Source organism: Hetaerina americana, unplaced genomic scaffold (assembly GCF_022747635.1).
Source record: "Hetaerina americana unplaced genomic scaffold, ioHetAmer1.1.p SCAF_31, whole genome shotgun sequence".
NCBI classification, from domain to species: Eukaryota; Metazoa; Arthropoda; class Insecta; order Odonata; family Calopterygidae; genus Hetaerina; species Hetaerina americana.
This window is the reverse complement of record NW_027286886.1, coordinates 2945659-2965510: the sequence shown is the minus strand read 5'-3', so window position 1 is coordinate 2965510 and position 19852 is coordinate 2945659. Positions and strand designations below refer to the sequence as shown.

At 37.7% G+C, this 19852-nt stretch overlaps 1 protein-coding gene across 3 annotated transcripts in view; it reads left to right on the top strand.

Annotated features, from left to right (window-relative positions):
• HUWE1 (HECT, UBA and WWE domain containing E3 ubiquitin protein ligase 1) overlaps window positions 1-19852 on the top strand; it is a 126327-nt gene that overhangs the window by 80773 nt on the left and 25702 nt on the right. For all 3 annotated transcript variants that reach the window (XM_071588979.1, XM_071588978.1, XM_071588977.1), the window contains 6 exons: window positions 3643-3799; window positions 4146-4290; window positions 9546-9697; window positions 15336-15524; window positions 15623-16271; window positions 16375-16553. In XM_071588979.1, coding sequence (XP_071445080.1) covers window positions 3643-3799; window positions 4146-4290; window positions 9546-9697; window positions 15336-15524; window positions 15623-16271; window positions 16375-16553 — 1471 coding nt within the window. The remainder of the gene's footprint in view (window positions 1-3642; window positions 3800-4145; window positions 4291-9545; window positions 9698-15335; window positions 15525-15622; window positions 16272-16374; window positions 16554-19852) is intronic.

The following is a 19852-nucleotide window of genomic DNA, read 5'->3' as shown; positions in this document are numbered from 1 at the left end:
ACAATGGACAGATGAGGCAAAAAACAATTTCAATTGAGGGCAAAATAAAAATTTTGGGTCAAGTTGATTCTCATGATTGAATCTCTATTGATCTTGCGAAACATCTAAGAATGCATGCCTCTACTTTGAATACAAAAGTGAAAAATCATGATTCAGTTTGGAAACATGCAAACCTGTGTGGACATTTGTCTAAAAAGATGAAATATGTCAAGAAGTCCAAGCATGAAGAATTAATGAAGGAGTGACTTTTGATTGACAGATCACTGAATATCCCCATGAATGGTGTTATCATAAGAATGCCACTATTGAAAATCAAAGATTTCAGAGCCTCCAATGGTTGGTTGGATAAGTTTAATTGAGAGAGGTGGAAAGAATGCTTAAAGGAACAATATGACAAAGACATTTGGCCAGTAGCCTCAGATATAGAAAGAGAATACTACCTTGATCAAACATTTCCCGGAATAACCACCGTGTGGCGCTCCCATCGTTCCGATTTGAGTTCTGTTTTTTTTGTTAAATTGGTACATCTGTTGTTGATATTCCCTTTAAATCTTAGTGTCATAACTTGACATTTGCAAAAGTTACGTAGCCAAGAGTACATCTATCTCTGTGTGTGTTGGCGATTTTTTACAATTGCAGAAATGGATTTAAATTTGCAACAACGAACTTGTATTAAATTTTGCGTAAAAAACGGATTTAGTGGCGCACGGACGTTGGAAATGTTGGAAAAGTGTTTCGGCAACGATTCTCTAAAAAAAACGGTCGTTTACCAGTGGCACGAGCGGCTCAGAAGTGGTCGTGAGTCAATCGAAGATGATGAATGCAGTGGCAGACCATCGACATCGAAAGTCGGTGAAAAAATTGATAAAGTAAAAGAAATGTTGGTCAATAACCGCAAATTAACCATCAGAGAAATAGCGGAGGACTTGAACATTGCCTATGGATCCGCCCAAGACATTATGGTTAATGATTTGGGTTTCCGTCGTGTAGCAGCAAAGTTGGTGCCAAAAGACCTCAATTTCATGCAAAAAAGAGACCGTGTTGACGTCGTAAAAGACATGATTTGCGAGGCTGAATCCGATCCCACATTCATCAAAAGGATCATTACTGGAGACGAGACGTGGGTTTATGAGTACGACACGCAATCCAGACATCAGGCAAGTGAATGGCGTTCACCAAATGAGCCGAGACCAAAAAAACCACGTCGTTTTCAGTCAAAAAAGAAGGCAATGCTGACGGTTTTCATGGATTACAACGGTGTAGTGCATCATGAATTTTTGCCAGAAGGCCAGACAGTAAACAAAGAGTATTATTTGGGCGTTATGAGACATTTGCGTGAAGCAATTCGCCGAAAGAGACCAGAAATGTGGGCAGAAAACTCGTGGATTTTGCACCATGATAACGCACCGTCGCACAGTGCTATCATTATTCATAATTTTTTGACGAAAAATGCAACAAATACCATCCAACAGCCACCGAATTCACCTGATTTGGCTCCCTGTGACTTCTTTCTGTTCAATCGAGTTAAAAAACCATTACGGGGAACGCGTTTTAGCAGCCGAGAGGAAGTAATGGAAAAATTGCAGGAAGCACTGATGGACATACCGAAAACCGAATATAAAAAATGTTTCGAGGATTGGATCAAGCGCTGGCATAAGTGTGTTGCAGTCGATGGGGATTACTTTGAAGGGGACAATATAGATTTAGATGAATAAACTTGTATTTTTAATTTTCTGAATAAATTCTGGGAAATTTTTGATCAAGGTAGTATGATGCAGATGAGGATAGCTTAGGTCCAGGCTAGTTGATGGTGACATCGTAAGGGCATTAAGAGGATTGATATGATAAATTTGTGAAGGTAGATAACAGTCCAGCAAAACAACATGTAGGTTAAGGAAAATGTGGAAGTAGGCGTTTTATGGACTAATTCTTAGCATTTATGAGGGAGGACCTGGCTGGAAAATTTCATTCAAACAGTATCATTTCAAATCCCATAAAAGGGAAAGGCAGCCATATGTGAGAGCTAAAGAAAGCTAATTTCACATGCAGCTAAATTGGTTCTCAGGATTGTCATTAAGTGCATGGAGAGCAGAGGAAATTTTCTCTTTGGATTCAGAAAGATTATGGGGAGCCAAGATGCCATAGCATTAATGAGGTCAAAAATAAAAGGGAATATCGAATACAATCAGAACATATTTGTTTTTTAGTGAATGAGGTGTTTTTCAGAGTAAATTCAGTAAAAGTAGTGAATGTATGGTAAACAAATAGTAGATTGGAGGGATAAGAGACCTCTCCATGATGACAGCCGGGAGTGCATTGTTAGGAAGCAGTTGAGACAAGGGGGTTTAAAAAATGGATTGTGGTTTTGTATGGCATGGAAATGTAGTCATTGAAGCTAGATGATGTGGGTAAATAAGAGGCTGATGAAATGTGGGTGTGGAGATGGATGGAGAAGATTAAGTGAACAGAAAGGAAGAAAAATGAATTTCCAAGCATGGTGGGGAAAGAGAGAGGATTCTTGGAAGAAATCAAAGAGAGGCAGAAAAGATGTATGCCGACAATTTTGAATTGCATTGGGATGTTAGTGACTGTGATATAGGGGTGAACATCAGGCAAGCAAAGAAGGGACAGGAATAGGATTGGGACATGGGATGGAATGAAGGAAGTATACAGAGTTAGAGAGAGACTTACTGTGGTGTTGTCAGGTAGTATTTTAAAGAGAGGTAGTGAAATATAATGTTGTTCAATTATATATTCATCATCTGCTGCTCTACTGCCTGGTGTGGGCCTTGGCTTCCTCTATGATATGCCTCCATTCACTTCTTGTTCTTGCTTTTTCCTTCCATCTTGTAACTCCCATTGCCTTCAAATCATCCTCCACATCCTGTAGTTTTGTCTTCCTTGGTCTACCTCTTCTTCTTCTGACCCCTTCCATCTTGCTCTTAAGCATCAGTTTGAGCATTCTGTCATTTTCCTTTCTTTCTACATGGCCTAACAGTACCAGCCGCAGTGTTTTGGCAAATCTAACTATGTCCTTCCCATTATATAGTAGTTGTCCATTCTAAACCTACTTTAACTAGTATAATATTAATATTTATGATAATTACGGTAGAGTAAAAATAATACTTATTATGGTAGAAAAATGATTATTTCATTTCATAACTCCAATCTTTTATGTAAATAATGGAAACATTAAAGTTGAGAAAAGTGTCCTATGATATGTGCAATTAACAACCAGAAGGGAACATATTTGATGAATTCCTTGATAAAATCTATTTTAATGAGGATGAATTTATTATATTTATTTTTATTATGTCTTAGAAGAATTCTACAAAGAAATACCTAGAAGGTGTGATATTCAGTAATTAATGTTTATTCATATGCCTGAACCATTGTATTGTATTGAATACAGAATATCCTTTTGAGATATAGAAATTTAATTTTTATGTAAAAAATTAATGTATATTGCCCATTCTAATTTTTAATAGGTAAAACAACTAACATCCATGTCAGTTTTTGGGTTTCAATGAGGGTTAATATAGCCCTATATCAATAATCTTTATTAGTCATTTTACATTGTATTTTTTAATAAGTGGTTTCTTTTTTATTTATGGGTAAAACTTTTATTAAACTCTTCCATAGGACGTGTGGGGACAAGGTATGCCATACAGACAGTACCTCAGCAACAGTGGAGAAGCTGGGCATCTCGTGCTGAGAATGCTGCCAACCCTCCTTCAGCATCTTCTGGAGAAGCTGCGAGTGGTGCAATGGTGGGACCTTGCTATCACTCTAATACCAGGTGAGTAAACTGTTAGTGTATTATTTATACAGTATGCATGTACGTGGGAAACTAACTTTCGGGGCACCTCCCTTAAAAAGTAATTTGCATTACCAGCGAAAAATTCTATGAAATAATGACTTGCTTAAGAGAAAGCTTTTGCTTAATGAGTTACAAGAAAAGGGGGACCCTGGAGTGCATAGCCACTGCATCAGTTTGTGTTAAGCACTCATTCTGCTACTTTCCTAATGTTAATAGTGATCACATATTTTTCCAAACTTGTGTTCAGATATTATTTGTGATTTTTTTGTGCTAAGAGCAAATGTTTACACTTAGCAAATCCCCATAATCTCATTTTCTTCCTCAGAAACAGGTTTTTGTTGGATCAAGAAACAATGACATGTTTGCTAGTTCTTCTGTTTGTTGATGAGCCAAGACTCAACTCCGGTCGGTTACATCGTGTTGTGAGGAACCTTTGCTTCAACCCAACAACCCGGGAATGGCTGCTTAAGGTTAGAATCTGATGTAAACATCAAATTAGTTTATCTTGTGTCATACTAGGCAACCTAGAGGTGCCTTGCAGCCAATTTTGGTTGTGAACCTCACTGTTGATGAAATTGTCAATAGGATATCAAATGTCAATTTGTAGTTATAATGGAACCTTGCTTCTTGAGCACTAGTGTAATGGGCAAATTTATTGATGCCAAAAAAGACCTGTTTGACATAACTTTTCGCATACCGAGGAGAGGGGAATTCCCAGATTCATTGCACGCCTGCTACTGCGGATTCTCTCTCTAGCACGTGTTCCGCTAGTATCTTAGGATTGCTAGGGATCGCACATTTTTCCAATCTTCTGTTGTAACCAATTACAAGTAATTTTTTGTGCAAAGTTTAATAACATTTTGTGCGTAGTTCTAAAATTGACCCCGAAGAAAAATCCATAAAAAGAAAACCTTAAGAGAATAAAAATAAAAAATAATAGTAGAAATGAAGAGAAAGATCAGGAACAGAAAAAGATCAGGTTCAGAAAAATCAGGAACAATCTGTGAGCGTGGCTGATCTAGTAGGCACAACAATATTTGGTCGACGTCAACAATTGGCCTTTTTTTAGAACAGAGACAAGACTAAGGAGATAGATGCTTCAAATAGTGACTAGAGTATCTATGCAACTGTTGCGTATTCTCAATACTGTTGATTGGGTGTTTCTCACTTGCTTAAACGAAAAGCAATTGCAATGCTACACCATTAACTAGGATATAATTTGTGAGAAGGGAAAAGCGATTTTCACCTATCCTGTTAATAAGATGACAGGATCATCAATGGGTGAATAAATATTTAAAGGGAGCCGTGCGTTGTTCTAGAAGTTACCGAAAAGAACAGTCATCCACTGTGTTGTGAGACATGATGAAGCAGCAATATTTGAGTCAAAGGTAGCAGAGAACTTCATCAGTGACTTCAAAAAGATCTAGGATTTTAAGGGTTGCCTGCCACAACATGTTTTTAATTGTGATAAGACTACTTTTTGGGAAGATGATGCCGAAGCAAACCTATATTTGTGCTCATAATTTTGGAAAACAATGCATTGCCTGGCCACAAGGCAATGAAAAGCCATCTCGCACAGCTATTTTTCACAAGTGCGAGCGGCGATATGAAAATCAAAACCTTGGTTGTTTACTATTCAGACACTACATGAGCCTTCAAGAAGTGATAAGTCCAAAACAGCAGGCTAATTGAGATGTGGAGGTCATGGGAAACTTGCGCATCAAACCGTGCGTACAAGGCTTCATCATAATAAGGCAGTGGCAATGCATGCCATAAATTTATTTAACGATCATAGAGTCACATTTTTACCATATTTTGAAGCGTCTGCAGAAACAAATGTCTCTAGATAGCTTCATTGTAGAAAGGCATTTGCTAAGTACCATAAATAATTAATATTTATTTCCATTATTTTTTGCTATAGCAAATAATTCACATCCCGGTGGTCTCGTTCTGCAATTGAAAAAAGTGAATGTGGTCCACAATTCTAAACAATGTACAGCTGAAAGTAATGCAATTGAATAACTTGCATTGCTCCTGTTGGTCAGAGTGGGATCAATTCACTTGGAGTATTTGTGGGGGCTAAGCTTCGCCACGAAACCGGTCTCACTGCCCTCCAAGCTGTGGAAGTGGCAGGATGGTTATTGTAAACATCTGCTCGCAGATAGTGTCATAAAAAATTGGAATAAACAATCGAGCAATGTTACGGGAATAAGTTTTGTGCTAAACTGAAGAAATCTCTTGAGGAGACAAACAAAATGATTCGTGAGGCTTACGGGGACTCAGCTCTGTCATACCTGCGAGTGTCAAGGTAAAGACCCTAAAGGAGGTCTGGGAAGAGGTTGAATTAGCAAAGCAAGAATGAGCAAATCAAAAGTGAAAACAATGCTCATCATCTTTATCGACAGTAAAGTAGTGGTCCATAAGGAGTTTGTGCCTCTAGGACAGACAGTTAAGGCTGCCTACTATGTGGATATACTGGAAAGACTCAAAAGCTGGTAATCAGGACAAAAAAAGACATCTCCGCTATCTGGAAACTCCAACATGACAACGCACCTTGCCACAATGTGCTAAGAGTCTGAGAGTTCCTGGCCAAACTCGAGGTGCAAACGCTGCCACACCCCCTATAGTCCTGACATCGCCCCAGCAGACTTCTTTTTCCTCCCTCGGATTAAGGCAGCCCTGGAAGAAACCAGTTTTTTGTCCATAGAAAAGATCCAATCAGCCATGATGAAGATCTTGCAAGAGATCGCCGAAGACGCCTTCCAGGGCACGTACTGGTCATGGCAGAGTTGCTGGAAAAAAAGTGTCAAGGTGCAAGGACAGTTCTTCAAAGAATTTTAAGTGTTTGTGTAAATCTGTTCAATAAATTACCAAAGTAATTGCATTACCTTCAGAATGCACCCTATTTACATAATTTTCTTTGAATATACCTTGTACACAATTTTTTTGTCATGGATGGCATTATTGTATTTTACATTAATTTATATGTGAAAACTTCTTTCACTAAACGAGTGTTTTGCTTTCCGAGAAAGATTGCATCAAACGAATTATGATCGTATTATGAGGTTCCACTGTATTACCAATGAAGGCTTTATATTTAATTATTACCTGATTCCGCGACTTCAGGGTATTGTAGCCATTAAATGGTGGCATTTTACTTGAGTGGTACATGATCTCAACTGGGAGCTATTTATAATAATTAAGGTCACAATTGTGGCTACAGAATTTTTATAGCCATATTGTAATAATGTGGGTCATGTTAGTCCAGGGGGTAGAGCATTGGACTGCTGACTGGAGGGTCCTGGGTTCGATTCCCGGGTAAGGCATTTTGGGCACCTGCAGCTCCACCCAAGCTATGTGATTTTTCGAGTACCAGATCTTCCTGGGAAACCATAACTGGCACAGGGAAAGGAACTGGCCCCCCTACCCTAATGTGTGAATTTCACATGCCGTCGGGCTTCGTACTGGGTGAACTCTACCATCACCAACAAACAGACCTTTGGGTTGATTTCTTTGTGTATGGTTTTTTCTATTGTAATAATATACCTGTATATCAAACTTTGATGTCACAAAAAGACTAATACTGAGACATCAGCTGGGGATTATGCATCACATCTTAGAATGGGTTGAGGATTTTTATCTATTGACGCAAAGACTTATAAAATTTTTAGTTTTTGACTTATTCAACATCAATTGGTAATTATAAAAACTCCAAATTTTTAAGCTAAGAAGAAAATGGATATTGCTGTGTCATTTCCAGTACAGAATTATCTGCTATCTACATTTGTTTCTTGGCACTTATAAGGATAGGCATGGAAAACCTTTAATCATATGCAAAAAATTGAAGAAATGATGAAATTAAATAATCGAATTCAAGTGCTTGTAACAATTAAAATGTTAATTACCTGGCAATTGCTGGGTATTCTTGTGAATACTGCCATCAAATGGAAAACATAGGTACCTCCTGATTGGGAATGCACAAGACAGACACAAACCCTAAAACAAATCATGAACTCAAAATTGATGTACATTTCTTATTAGTGGAAATGTATTAGAGAACAGTGGATGACCTAATGTAATTATTATTTATAAATATCAATTATACTCTGCATTCATCGCCTTTAGTTGATATTATCTAGCAAGTGTTTCATGAGAAAGGGAGTTTTAGAAGTAATGTTTCATCTCTTTATTATAAATAATATTGACTTGATTTAAATGCCCAGTTGAGATTTGGCCAGACCTCCCAAAATGTGTTCAAATTCAGTAAATTAAAGTAGTCGATGCATTTCCTTCTGTTACTAGAAATTAATTTTAATTGTTCAGAATCATTCTGAGAGATAATTGCAGACGTAACAAATGTATGCTCATGGTTTTAGTAATAAATAGTAATATTTTTAAAAGAAATATGAATTTATTTTAAGAATTTTAGTACTACTTGAATTTGCAAAGACAAATTACTAGTTTTTTTTTAATCATAGAGATGATTTCCGGTAAAATTCTGGTTAACTTGTGTTCACAGTCTCTTGTACTATTAGGAGACAAATGATCATGGTAAAATACATGGTGTATTTCAGGTATTCAGCCTTCAAAATGTTACTTTTTGCATTTGACCAAGTTTTCTTGGTCTAGAGAAGTAGTAATCTTCTCAGGTCAGAGATAACATTATTTGTTGGACTAACCAACCTAAAGTACAACGGAATGACTACTTTGTTCAACTTATTCAACCCCTTTTAAACCCTTTCGCTGTTGTGAACTTGCCTAGTGTGTTCGCAGGTTAAACTGTTGTGAATGTACCTTTCTCAAATAGAAAAAAACATTGGCAAAGTAAATTAATGCAAATTATTCATTATATAAACAGTAAATCTAGATTATTTTTATTATTTCCAACAATTTCAAATTGGGAATAGCAAAATTTATGGAGAGACAGTAGTACTCTGTCATCACCTCCTGTGAAAAGTAAGGTTCTGGAGGGTGATTCTCAGCGAAAGGGTTAAAAATTAAAAAAAGACAAATTTGAGAATGAGGAAAATTATGACCCTAAAATTATATTTTTGCTCGGTCTTGAAGTGGTATTTTAAGTTAATTCTTGTAATTGAAAGGACACCGACAAAAAGACCTGATGGCTTCTGAGAAATCAAAATTTTTAATTTTTGCAATTGCATAGAAATGCATCTATCATGGAAGGTAACATTATTTGATACTTTTTTATTTAATTATTCAATTAAGTGTTCAAAATATGGTTTTCCCCTAAATTCTTTTGCAAAAAATATTTCCTCAGGTAGAGATAACCACCATATTGATAAAAAATAGAAATACTTGACATCTGGGTATTGGCTGCTTTATTTCAGGTGGAAAACGTGGGTTTAGAGGTATTTGTTGCATATCAATATCTTTGATTTAGAAATGTTTAATTTCATCCATCACCTGGTGGAATCATATTTTGTCACTTCTTATTTCCTTTTTTGTGGTAATACATAAACAATTTTTTCTGCAAGTTTTGCCTATCAGTAATTTAGGTTTATAATGAATTGTTTTTAAATAATTTTTATTTCATTAATTAAGTTAAAAAGTAAATATTTGTTTTGTTCAAATTCTATTAATTGCACTAATATATTGCCTTAATTATATTTATAAAAAATGTATACATTAATCATTAACACATTTTGTTATTTTTAAAGTAGCATCGTTGTTCTAATGGGAAGAATTTCTTTATTTCAATATTTAGACTCTCCTGTCTGTGTTTGATAGATGTGGTACCTCAAAACATCCCCAGCATGATGCATCTACAAATGAGTACAGCTCTAAAAATAAGAGGCAATCTAGTCGGCTACTGCTGCAGGCCCAAAACAATGAGTCTTCAGGGTGTGCAACTCCAAGGTAATTGCATTATAGTATTTTCAAAAATTCTCTTTCCTAAAAAAGTTTTAAAAAAATCCCTAGAAGTTCCTCATCCTAATGTCAGTGCAGCATAGTTAGTTCTATCTCCAGTCATCTGCATTGTTATTTCATTTGCTACGCTTTTAAATAATGATACTGTTTCATTTGCTTGCTGCACTTTAAAATAATGATACTGTATTTCATTTGCTACACTTTAAAATAATGACACTGTGTGCATTTGCTCTTGCCTACTACCCAACTTCATAATAGCATTACTTAACAATAATGCTTTTTAAAAAATGATGAACAAATTTTGGTTAGCATGTCAAATTACGTAAAATAAGCTAATGAATTTTATCGAATGTTATGAATGACCTTTTTCATACCTCTTGTATGTATAGTAGGCTATTATGTTTAACTATTAATGAGTAATTCTTGAAATAATTTTGCCGGGATTTAATACTTAGTTAAATATTCAAAATTTATTTTCATTAGTTCACACTAAAACTTCATCCATAAATTTTCTGATTAATGGAATCAAATAAAATATTGTTTCATTTTTTTCAGTGTGTTGGTGAGTGAATAAGTTTTTTTCCTCTTGTAATTTGCAAACTTATGTTACTGAAAAACTCATAATATATGCCACACTATAAAAAGTATGGCATTCAATAGAAATAATGATATAATGAGTAGTGCCAACAGTACATCTCATTGCACCTACAATTCCCTTTCAATGTTTTAAGTAATTCAACATTGTATAAAAATGGAAATAATGTATTTCTATCAATGGTAAAGTGGATATAATTTTTTATCATCTCAGCCTGATGGTTCTTAATTTCTGGGAGTGCATGATTTTCTTGGCTCATTTGTTTTCTTTGAGAATCAGGCTATGAATACATACCAAGCATGAAAAATATCACGGTCTTCATGCAAGAAGTCTGTGTGATCTTGCGAAACTTCAATGCCAAATACACCAACAGACATACCACCACAGCTGTGAGGGAGAATATCCACCAGTCACTTTAGAATGCTCCCATCTCTTCTAGGTATAATATATCATGGGTGCCTGACCACAGATGAAGTATTAATAGTTAGCTGGAGTACAATATAGCATTCTGACAGTTTCAGTGGAGAAATTACTTCCATTACTTTCTATTATAATGAGCCATGGTCGAAGACATTAAAACAGACTATTCCTCAGACAACTGAGAGAATTTCAATCTACCTCTTCGACATTTCTCCTCAGCGTTCAATTATGCTCAATGCACAGCCCTGGGCCCTGATATAATTAGTCAACTTGCTTTTAAACCTGAAAGTGGACGGCAATTATTTTTTCCTGGTATGGTTCAACATGTAAAACTCGGATACTTTATCTCCTAGGCGGTGAGAGGCTTATGTCAGTCATCTTTTTAAACTTGTGAAAATAAAACCATGTTTAGAATCTACATGGGTGGTTCAATAATTCCTTGGGAAATGTAAAAAAAAAACAGTTATTTTGGTTAGATTTTTTTGCATTTTTCTTGATAATCTCCTTCAACTCATGGCACCACATAATGGATATAGCTCGAACTTGAGCAGCAGTCTGGTGAGAGATGAGGCTTCCTAAAAGCAAACCTTTTCCGATATTACGAGTGCCATCTCTTGGATATTGTATGGAGTTATTGAATGACTCGTATATCACCCCTTAGCCCAGGCCTGTTGCATCTGCATTCTTCATAATGTGAAAACTTCAACCTTTGTACACTTCCATATGTAGTGCACAAGAAGTTTAATCCAAACGCCTAAATGAATTAATTGAAAACATATCTGACAATAGGCATGATGTATTTATTATGATATAGAATCTATTTCTATTTACCATCATACATGTGTTCTTCAGCAATATTCATTTTGCCCTCTGGCTATCTGAGATGATGTTGTGGCATTCCTATTGATGATACTGAATTGCATGGCTATTTCTTTCCGGGTATTTATATTCTACTTTATTTGAAACCCATTCTGTCTTCTCATTGTCATGATGATGATTGTAATAGTCAGAACTATCAGTTTGGACTCCTCAAGCCCGAGTTTGTTTATTTTCCATCTTATATTTTGTTGCCCTCCCCGGACTACAACCTTGACGTGGTGGAAGGGCTTGTGCGTTCCGATGACCCCTAGAGCTGTACTGGCGGGAGTAATAAAAATTGCTCTTGGTAGGGTCACCCATGCCAGATAGGTCGAAGGTTAGGAGCCAGACGAAAGGTAGTCCACGCAGCGTCTGTTCCTCAGTGAGGCGGCTGCAATGGCGTCTGACCCCAGTGGGGCGGCCAGTAAGTGATGGTGTCACGTTAAAAACACTATTGAGGAAGGCAACGGGAAACCACCTCAATTATCATTCCCAAGAACAATGTGATGGACAATAGAGATATTTTGAGTCCTGGCAACCACGGGGCTCGGCCCAATCGGCCGTGTGTCGTGCCCGGCAGCGGGGGAGGCAAGGCTTCCGCGGTCGTCATCCCACGAAACCCTTGCAAGGGAAAACCAGCAGCAGCAGGACAGAAGACGCAGGAGAAGAAGACCAAATTAGTTAGAATAGGAACGTGGAATGTTAGGACAATGATGAGGACGGGGAAATTGGAGAATGTTAAGCGAGAGATGGAAAGGGGAAATATAGATATTTTAGGTCTATGCGAGGTGAGATGGAAAGATAGCGGGGATTACTGGAGTGATAAGTATAGAATAATATACAGCGGTGGGGACGAGAGCCAACGAGGGGTCGCCATAGTATTAAATGAAGAGGTAGGAAGAAGCGTAGTCAACATAGAGCAGGTAACGGATAGAATACTACTAGTGGAGATAAAACCAGAACCGACGAACTTAGTTATTATCCAGGTATACATGCCACCGAGCAACCATAAGGAAGAAGAGGTCGATAGGATATACGATCAGTTAGAGGACATGATTGCATGTGTTCCTGCAGGGAAACATTTGATAGTGATGGGGGATTGGAATGCGACAGTAGGCGAAGGAAGAGATGGTGATGAGGTGGGGGACTACGGTTTAGGCACGAGGAATGACCGCGGGGAGAAAACAGTTGAGTTCTGCAGGAGACAGGGGTTAGTTATCACCAACACTTGGTTCAGGCACCACAAAAGACGCAGGTATACATGGAAAATGCCAGGTGACTCGGGAAGATATCAGCTAGATTATATCCTGGTTAGACACAGGTTTAGGAACAGTGTGATAAATTCCCACAGCTTCCCGGGAGCGGATGCGGACTCAGACCACAATTTAGTTGTTATGAAATGTAGCGTACGTTTTAAAAAGATAAGGCATGGGCGGCGAGTTAGAAAATGGAATGTAGAAGCATTAAATGGGTTGAAAAGAAAGGATTACAAACAGGCGGTAGAGAAAATCATGGAGGACGGTAAAGAGCTAAGTACTATTGAAGAAAAATGGGAATGTATCAAAAAAGGGTTGTCTAAAGCGGCAAAAGACACTATTGGAACCGTTAACGCTAAAAGGACTCGTAAACCATGGATCACGGATGAGATGATTACAAAAATGGATGAGCGGAGAAAATGGAAGAATATGAACACAGAATTAAGCAAAATGAAGTACAAAGAATTGAACAATAAATTGAGGCGGGCAACAAATAAAGCAAAAGAAGCATGGTAGAAGACGCAGTGCGAGAATATGGAAAGTCTGCAGAGGAAGGGGGAAATCGGTGCGCTTTACAGCATAGTTAAATCTTTATCGGGAAGTAAGAAAGGGAGATCAACGATAGCAGTTAGAGATAAGGCCGGTAAGGTAATAGTTGACGCAGGAAAGATCCAAGAGAGATGGAAGGAATATGTAGAAGACCTGTATAGTAAAGAGCTTAGACCAACAAAGTTAGACATTGAAAAGGAACATGACGTAGAGGAAGATAGCTTAGGTCCAGGCATACTAGACAATGAGATAGAAAGGGCATTAAGGGAGATGAAACTAAATAAGGCCGTGGGGGTAGATAACATTCCCGTGGAACTTTTGAAATGCTTGGGAAAATGTGGGAGGAAGAGGCTATATGGGCTGATCCGTAGTATTTATGAGGAGGGAATCTGGCCGGAAGACTTTGTGAGATCAGTTTTAGTTCCTATTCCGAAAAAGGTAAAGGCCACGTCATGTGAGGACTATAGGACAATTAGTTTGATATCCCACGCAGCTAAGGTTGTTCTCAGGATCATAAACAAAAGGATAGAGAGTAGGGCAAATGATTACTTAGGGGATGATCAGTTTGGGTTTAGGAAGGGGAGAGGTACGCGTGATGCCATTGCAGTAATGAGATTATTAATCGAGAGGAATATAGAACACAACCAGGAGGTATTTGCCTGTTTCGTAGATTTCGAAAAAGCGTTTGATAGAGTAAATTGGGAAAAACTAATGAGTATATTGCAGAAAATAGGAATAGATTGGAGGGAAAGGAGGCTAATCCGCAACCTGTACATGTCTCAGACTGCTCAGGTGAGGGGGGGAAACGGGGAGTCAGGATGGGCAGTGTTAGGAAGGGGTGTAAGGCAGGGTTGCCCATTATCACCGTTGCTGTTCAACCTGTACGCAGAAGAAATGATCAAAGAGGCATGGGAAGAACTCGAGGTAGGAATGAAAGTGGGCGGGGAATTCGTAAAATCAGTTAGGTTTGCTGATGACCAAGCTTTAGTTTGTCAGTCCGCCAAGGGGCTGCAAGCATTGCTTAGTGAATTGAAAATTCAGTGCGACAGGTATGGGATGAGAATCAATATTAATAAAACAAAGGTTATGCGATTTTCTAGAAAGAAAAAGGCCAAGCTTAACATTAAAATAGGAGGGCAAAAGCTAGAGCAGGTAGAACAGTTTACGTATCTCGGTAGTGTTTTGGACCAACACGGTCAAAGTAGTAGGGACGTAAGGAGAAGAATTGCGCTAGGCAAAGAGGCTTTCACAAGGAGGAGGGAGTTGATGACAGGGACTTTGAGTAAGGATGTTAAGAAAAGACTCGTAAAAACTTTGATATGGAGCGTAGCTATGTACGGAGCGGAAACGTGGTCATTGAAGCAGGAGGATAGACGTAGACTGGAGGCTTTTGAAATGTGGGTGTGGAGAAGAATGGAGAAGGTGAAATGGACAGAGAAGAAAACAAATGAGGAAGTACTTGGTATGGTTGGCGAAGAGAGGGGTTTGTTGGGAGCAATCCTATGGAGGCAGGAAAAGTGGATGAAGGGGGTGTTGACCGGCAGTGGGATGTTGAAGACTGTGATAGAGGGTAGAATGTTGGGCAAAAGAGGAAAGGGAAGGAACAGGATAGGGTTGTTGGACGGGATGAAGGGAGGAAGGAAGTACTCAGAGATGAAGAGGGACCTGATATAGAGTAGGATGATTGATTTTGTGTTTTGTTAGGAGTAATAAAATATTTGTTTGGTAGTTGTGTCAGTCCAAAAACCTACCTTAACCGGTAGATTACTTAAAAAAAAAAAAAAAAATTTTGTTGAAACTCCATGTATGATCGCTTCACTTGATCTCCTATCAGTTGTTGATGTAATGCATGCTAGATATGATCACTGATCAATAAGATGATGCTGGTCAAGTATGGTGTCGTCTTTTTATGATTAAAATTATGACATGCTTGTTACTTCTTGTCTAGATCTGCAGATGTTAGGACCTTGGTGCCTACTTGGTTGAATATAGGTGTGGATGCTGCCTTGGGCTGCAAAGCTAATATATTTAGTATGCAGAGGCCATCTGGAAAAAGAGGGGCTGATAAATTAGGGGCCGCAAGTGCAGCAGCTGCAACACTGACCATTCATCCCTTAGCTGCTCCTAGCGTTTGCAAGTATGAATTGATGTGTTTTTACATACATTAGATCGTTTTAACTGAAATTGAAACAATAGCATTTAATTGGTACTAAAAATGCCCTTTCACTATTTCAGGCATACCCTAGAGCTCTTGATTGTATTGGCAAAGCCTTTCCCAAGTTATTATTTGCCAATGAAGACTCAAGAGATAGAATCACTGCCTAAGAGTCTCAGCAGTGGAGATGCTGCGCGTTTTGAGCAAAAATTACAGGATGTATATAATGGAAGAGGTGGTGGATTGAAAACCAAAGTTGGACCTACAAATTTTTGGGAGTTGTTAGTTAAATTAGATATGATAAGTGCTTCAAAGAAGGGGAAGAATAATTCCAGAAGTAATTATGCTCTCAATCCCCCAATGGAGTTCGATTTTTTCAATTTGTGCTTTGAGACTTCTGCTTTTGGCCACCTTGTTGCAATGCTGTCTTACCCTGTGATAAGGTCGAGCACTCTACTTACTGATAAACTGTTGAAGCTGCTGGCCCTTATATCCCTTGGATTGCCAGACAGCAGTCCCCAAGCAAGGAAGCGTGATCGAGACACCATTGAAATTGCTGAAGATTCGGAAGAGAAAAAGGAGTACAGTCGGAGAATGAAAGTGCCAGAGGAGTATATAAGATTGGCGATAGAAGTGATTACATCAACAAGTTGTTCTGAGGATGGTCTGGAAGATGCGACATCACTTCTTCTCAACTGGTCATATGGGCCAGCATCTACTCGAGACATGGTACATACAGAATTCTTAGTGGCCTATATTAGTGTTGCTATACTATTTTATTTCTGCTTGTTTCTCAACTAAAATTTTACCCCTTTAACTTTAATTTATTTAGATCCTGGAATTGTTACTGAGTGGTGCTCAGAAATTGGGCAATGTTGTTTGTATACAAATACTGACTTTGCTGAAGGAGTTACGTGTACTTAAAAGGAAGAGTCGTCGTGAGAAAAACCGTCCAGTTAACGATGAAAGCAGTCATGAAAGGCAGCCTGCCAAAGGTGTTCTGCATGATAGGTAAGCATAAATTCTTTTAGTTTCCTCCCTGACTTTTTGACATAATATAGGAATAAAATATAAATTAAGTAAAACCTTATTGTTATGAAATTCGTGGGACAGATTTTTGGACTTCTAAATCTCGAGTTATAAATAAACTAAAAAATTTCTTAAGGCTCTGTATGTGGCTACTAAAATTAATGATGGTTAGATAGATTTATTCACCCTAGAACAATATAAAATTGTATGGGCTTCGTTAAAAATTCAGTCAAATTTACATGTACATTAGATTTACATCTATTCAAATTTGTGGGTCATGGTAGTCCAGGAGGTTGAGCATTTGACTGCTGACCAGAGGGCCTGGGTTCAATTCCCGGGCAAGTCACTCTGGGCACCTGCAGCTACACCCAAGCTATGTGATTTTGCGGGTACCAGATCTTCCTGGGAAACCATAACCGGCACAGGGAAAGGAACTGGCCCCCCTACCCTGATGTGTGAATTTCACATGCCGTCAGGCTTAGTACGGGATGAACTCTACCATCACCTACCAAACTGACCTTCGGGTTGATTACTGTGTTTATAGTTATATACAAATTCATACGCATATGGATGGATTTGAATTACATAATAACGGGTATTAAAGAATTACAAAACAGATTTTCGTGCATTGGCTCTTTCTATGTATTTATTCTTGGACACTATAAAAATAATTATTTACAAAGAAGAATTTACATTTTTTTTAATTTATTTTTTTGGGGAAGTATTTGTTTTAGCTCTTCAGGAAGTCTATTAGAGAGCAGTTTTCCTGAAACTTCTGGGGTTTTTTGTAGTACTGCTACTCGGCAATGGCCATTATAAAGATTATCCTTACCCCTGGTGTTGTGAATGTGAACATCCCTATTTCTGACCTGAGAAGGGGTTTTGGTGCAGGCATATCACCTTCTAGATATGAGTTCTGTTCAAAAAGTATCGCAAATATTGAATTTCCACGAGTTGCGTATATTTGATTTTTAATTTTTTTTGTGGCATTATGTTGGTACTCATGTCTCTCACTAATGCCAAAAAGTTCTACCATTTTTAATATTCAGTTAATTGTGGACAGCTGTTTTTCTTGGACGTGTTTTGGCTTGTTTCGATTTTTGCCTGTTCCAGAAAATGGATCAAAGAATCTGTATCAAATTTTGTGTGAAAAATGAAATACAGAGCACGAACGAATTCTGAATATTGACTGTGGCATATGGAGAAGCTACCTTGGACCAAAGCAACATTCGTTGGGGGTACAGAGGGCCAAGAAGATGTGAACGACGAAGAGCGTGCCGGATGCCCGAGCACGTCAACAACAGACAAAAATAATGATGAAATGAAGAAAATAGTATTGGCCAATCATCGAATCACTGTTAGAGAAGTTGCTGAGGACCTAAATATATCGATTGGCTCGTGCCATTCAATTTTCACCAATGATTTGGGCTGACACAGGTTGCCGTGAAGTTCTTACCAAAATTGCTCAATTTTGACCAAAACCAGCTACACATTAACATGGCAAGGAAGTGTTGGACTCTGTCTGCAATGACCCAAATGAGAGGGTCATAACTGGTGAGGAATCATGGGTTTATGGTTATGACATGGAAACTAAATCTCAATCATCCTGATGGGAGCTGCAGCAGGAGCCAAGACTGCTCACACATCGTTACTTGTGCGCCAATTTTTGGCCAAAAACAACTCACAAATGATGCCGCAGCCACTATTCCTCAGATCAGGCCCCCAGTGACTTTTCTTGTTCCCGAAGCTGAAGAGGCCCATGAAAGGACGACATTACACTAAGACTGATGAGATAAAGGCTGCATCTGAGGACAAGCTGAACAAGATCACAAAAAATGATTTTTCGAAGTGCTTCGAGGATTGGAAAAAACTTTGGCGCAAGTGTATAATATCTAATGGGGATTACTTAGAAGGGGACAAAATAGACATTCATGAATAAATAAATAATTTTTGAAAAAATGCAAAAGTTGCGACACTTAATGAACAGACCTCATATATATGCAGGGAATGGTCATGGTTTTGTGATATTGTAATAATACCAGCTAGAATTTCTTGCATTCATTTTAAATATAACCCTTAATGCACGTTTTTGATGGGTGAGTATTCTATTGATGTTTCCATGTGCTGAACTCCCCCAGCAGACTATGTCCTAATGAGCTATGGACTCAAATATACCATGGTATACTGAGATTATTACTTCTGCGTTACAATAGTTAGCTAGATTTTTTTACAACTAATAGGGCTGAATATAATTTTTACCACATTTTTCCGTTGGAAACCTCCAGTTTAACTTGTTGTCTATTTCTAAACCCAATAAATTGGTATGTTCCAACTCTGCAATCAATTGGTTTCCTATTTCTGCAGAAATATTTGAGTGAAGGTCTTTATTACTATATACTAAGTAAACTATTTTTTTTGCATTAATTGTAAATTATTGTCATGCAGCCATTGAGGGACTGAATTAACCATAGCATATTTATCTATTTGCAATTGGGATGATTATTATGACCTGCTATTAGGCTTGTGTCGTCTGTAGAGAGCACCATGTTATTGTTCTCTGGAGAGATTATGGCTTTTTCAATGTCGTTCACATACACCAGGAAAAGTGAAGGCCCTGATACAAAACCTTGTAGAACACCATATTAAAGAGTTTTCATTGTTGATTTGTAGGTAGCACCATTTTTTCTGACAATTTAATGTGAATGTATATGTTGATCAAAATATGCAGTGAAGTGGCATGTCCAGTTTTTCTCTTTACTAGTCTAAATCCAACAAATTAGTTTAACTAATGTTTAAGGAGTAAATATTTTAGGAATTTTTTTAATTTTCTTTTTTCTTCTGTTGCTCTTGCTTAAATTAGGAAGAGATAGCTATATCTCTCTGCTTTCCCTTTCTTTCACCACCATTCATTGAAATGAACTCCCTTAAATGCTTGTGTATTCAAAGTTCATGTTAAAGTTCTCTAACAGAGTATTATGTTATTATATTTGCATAATTGCCTCTTTTTTCAATGGTTTAAAATCTTTTTAAATGTCCCTTCAGCCAGTCTTTATGTGCATGCATACTCCAATTGTTATTAACCTATTAATTTCATGTTAGATAAAGAATAGAAAACTGATAATGTCAAAAAAGATGCTTCTTCTAAATCCCAAGTAAGCAATGGAATCAAACGAAGTTAAGATATGAACTTAAAACTGCACATGGATCAAGAAGCAGGAAATACAGAAAGTGTTCAAGCTTTAAAGAAGTATGGTGTTTTAGAAGCAACTATGTTTTTTTGG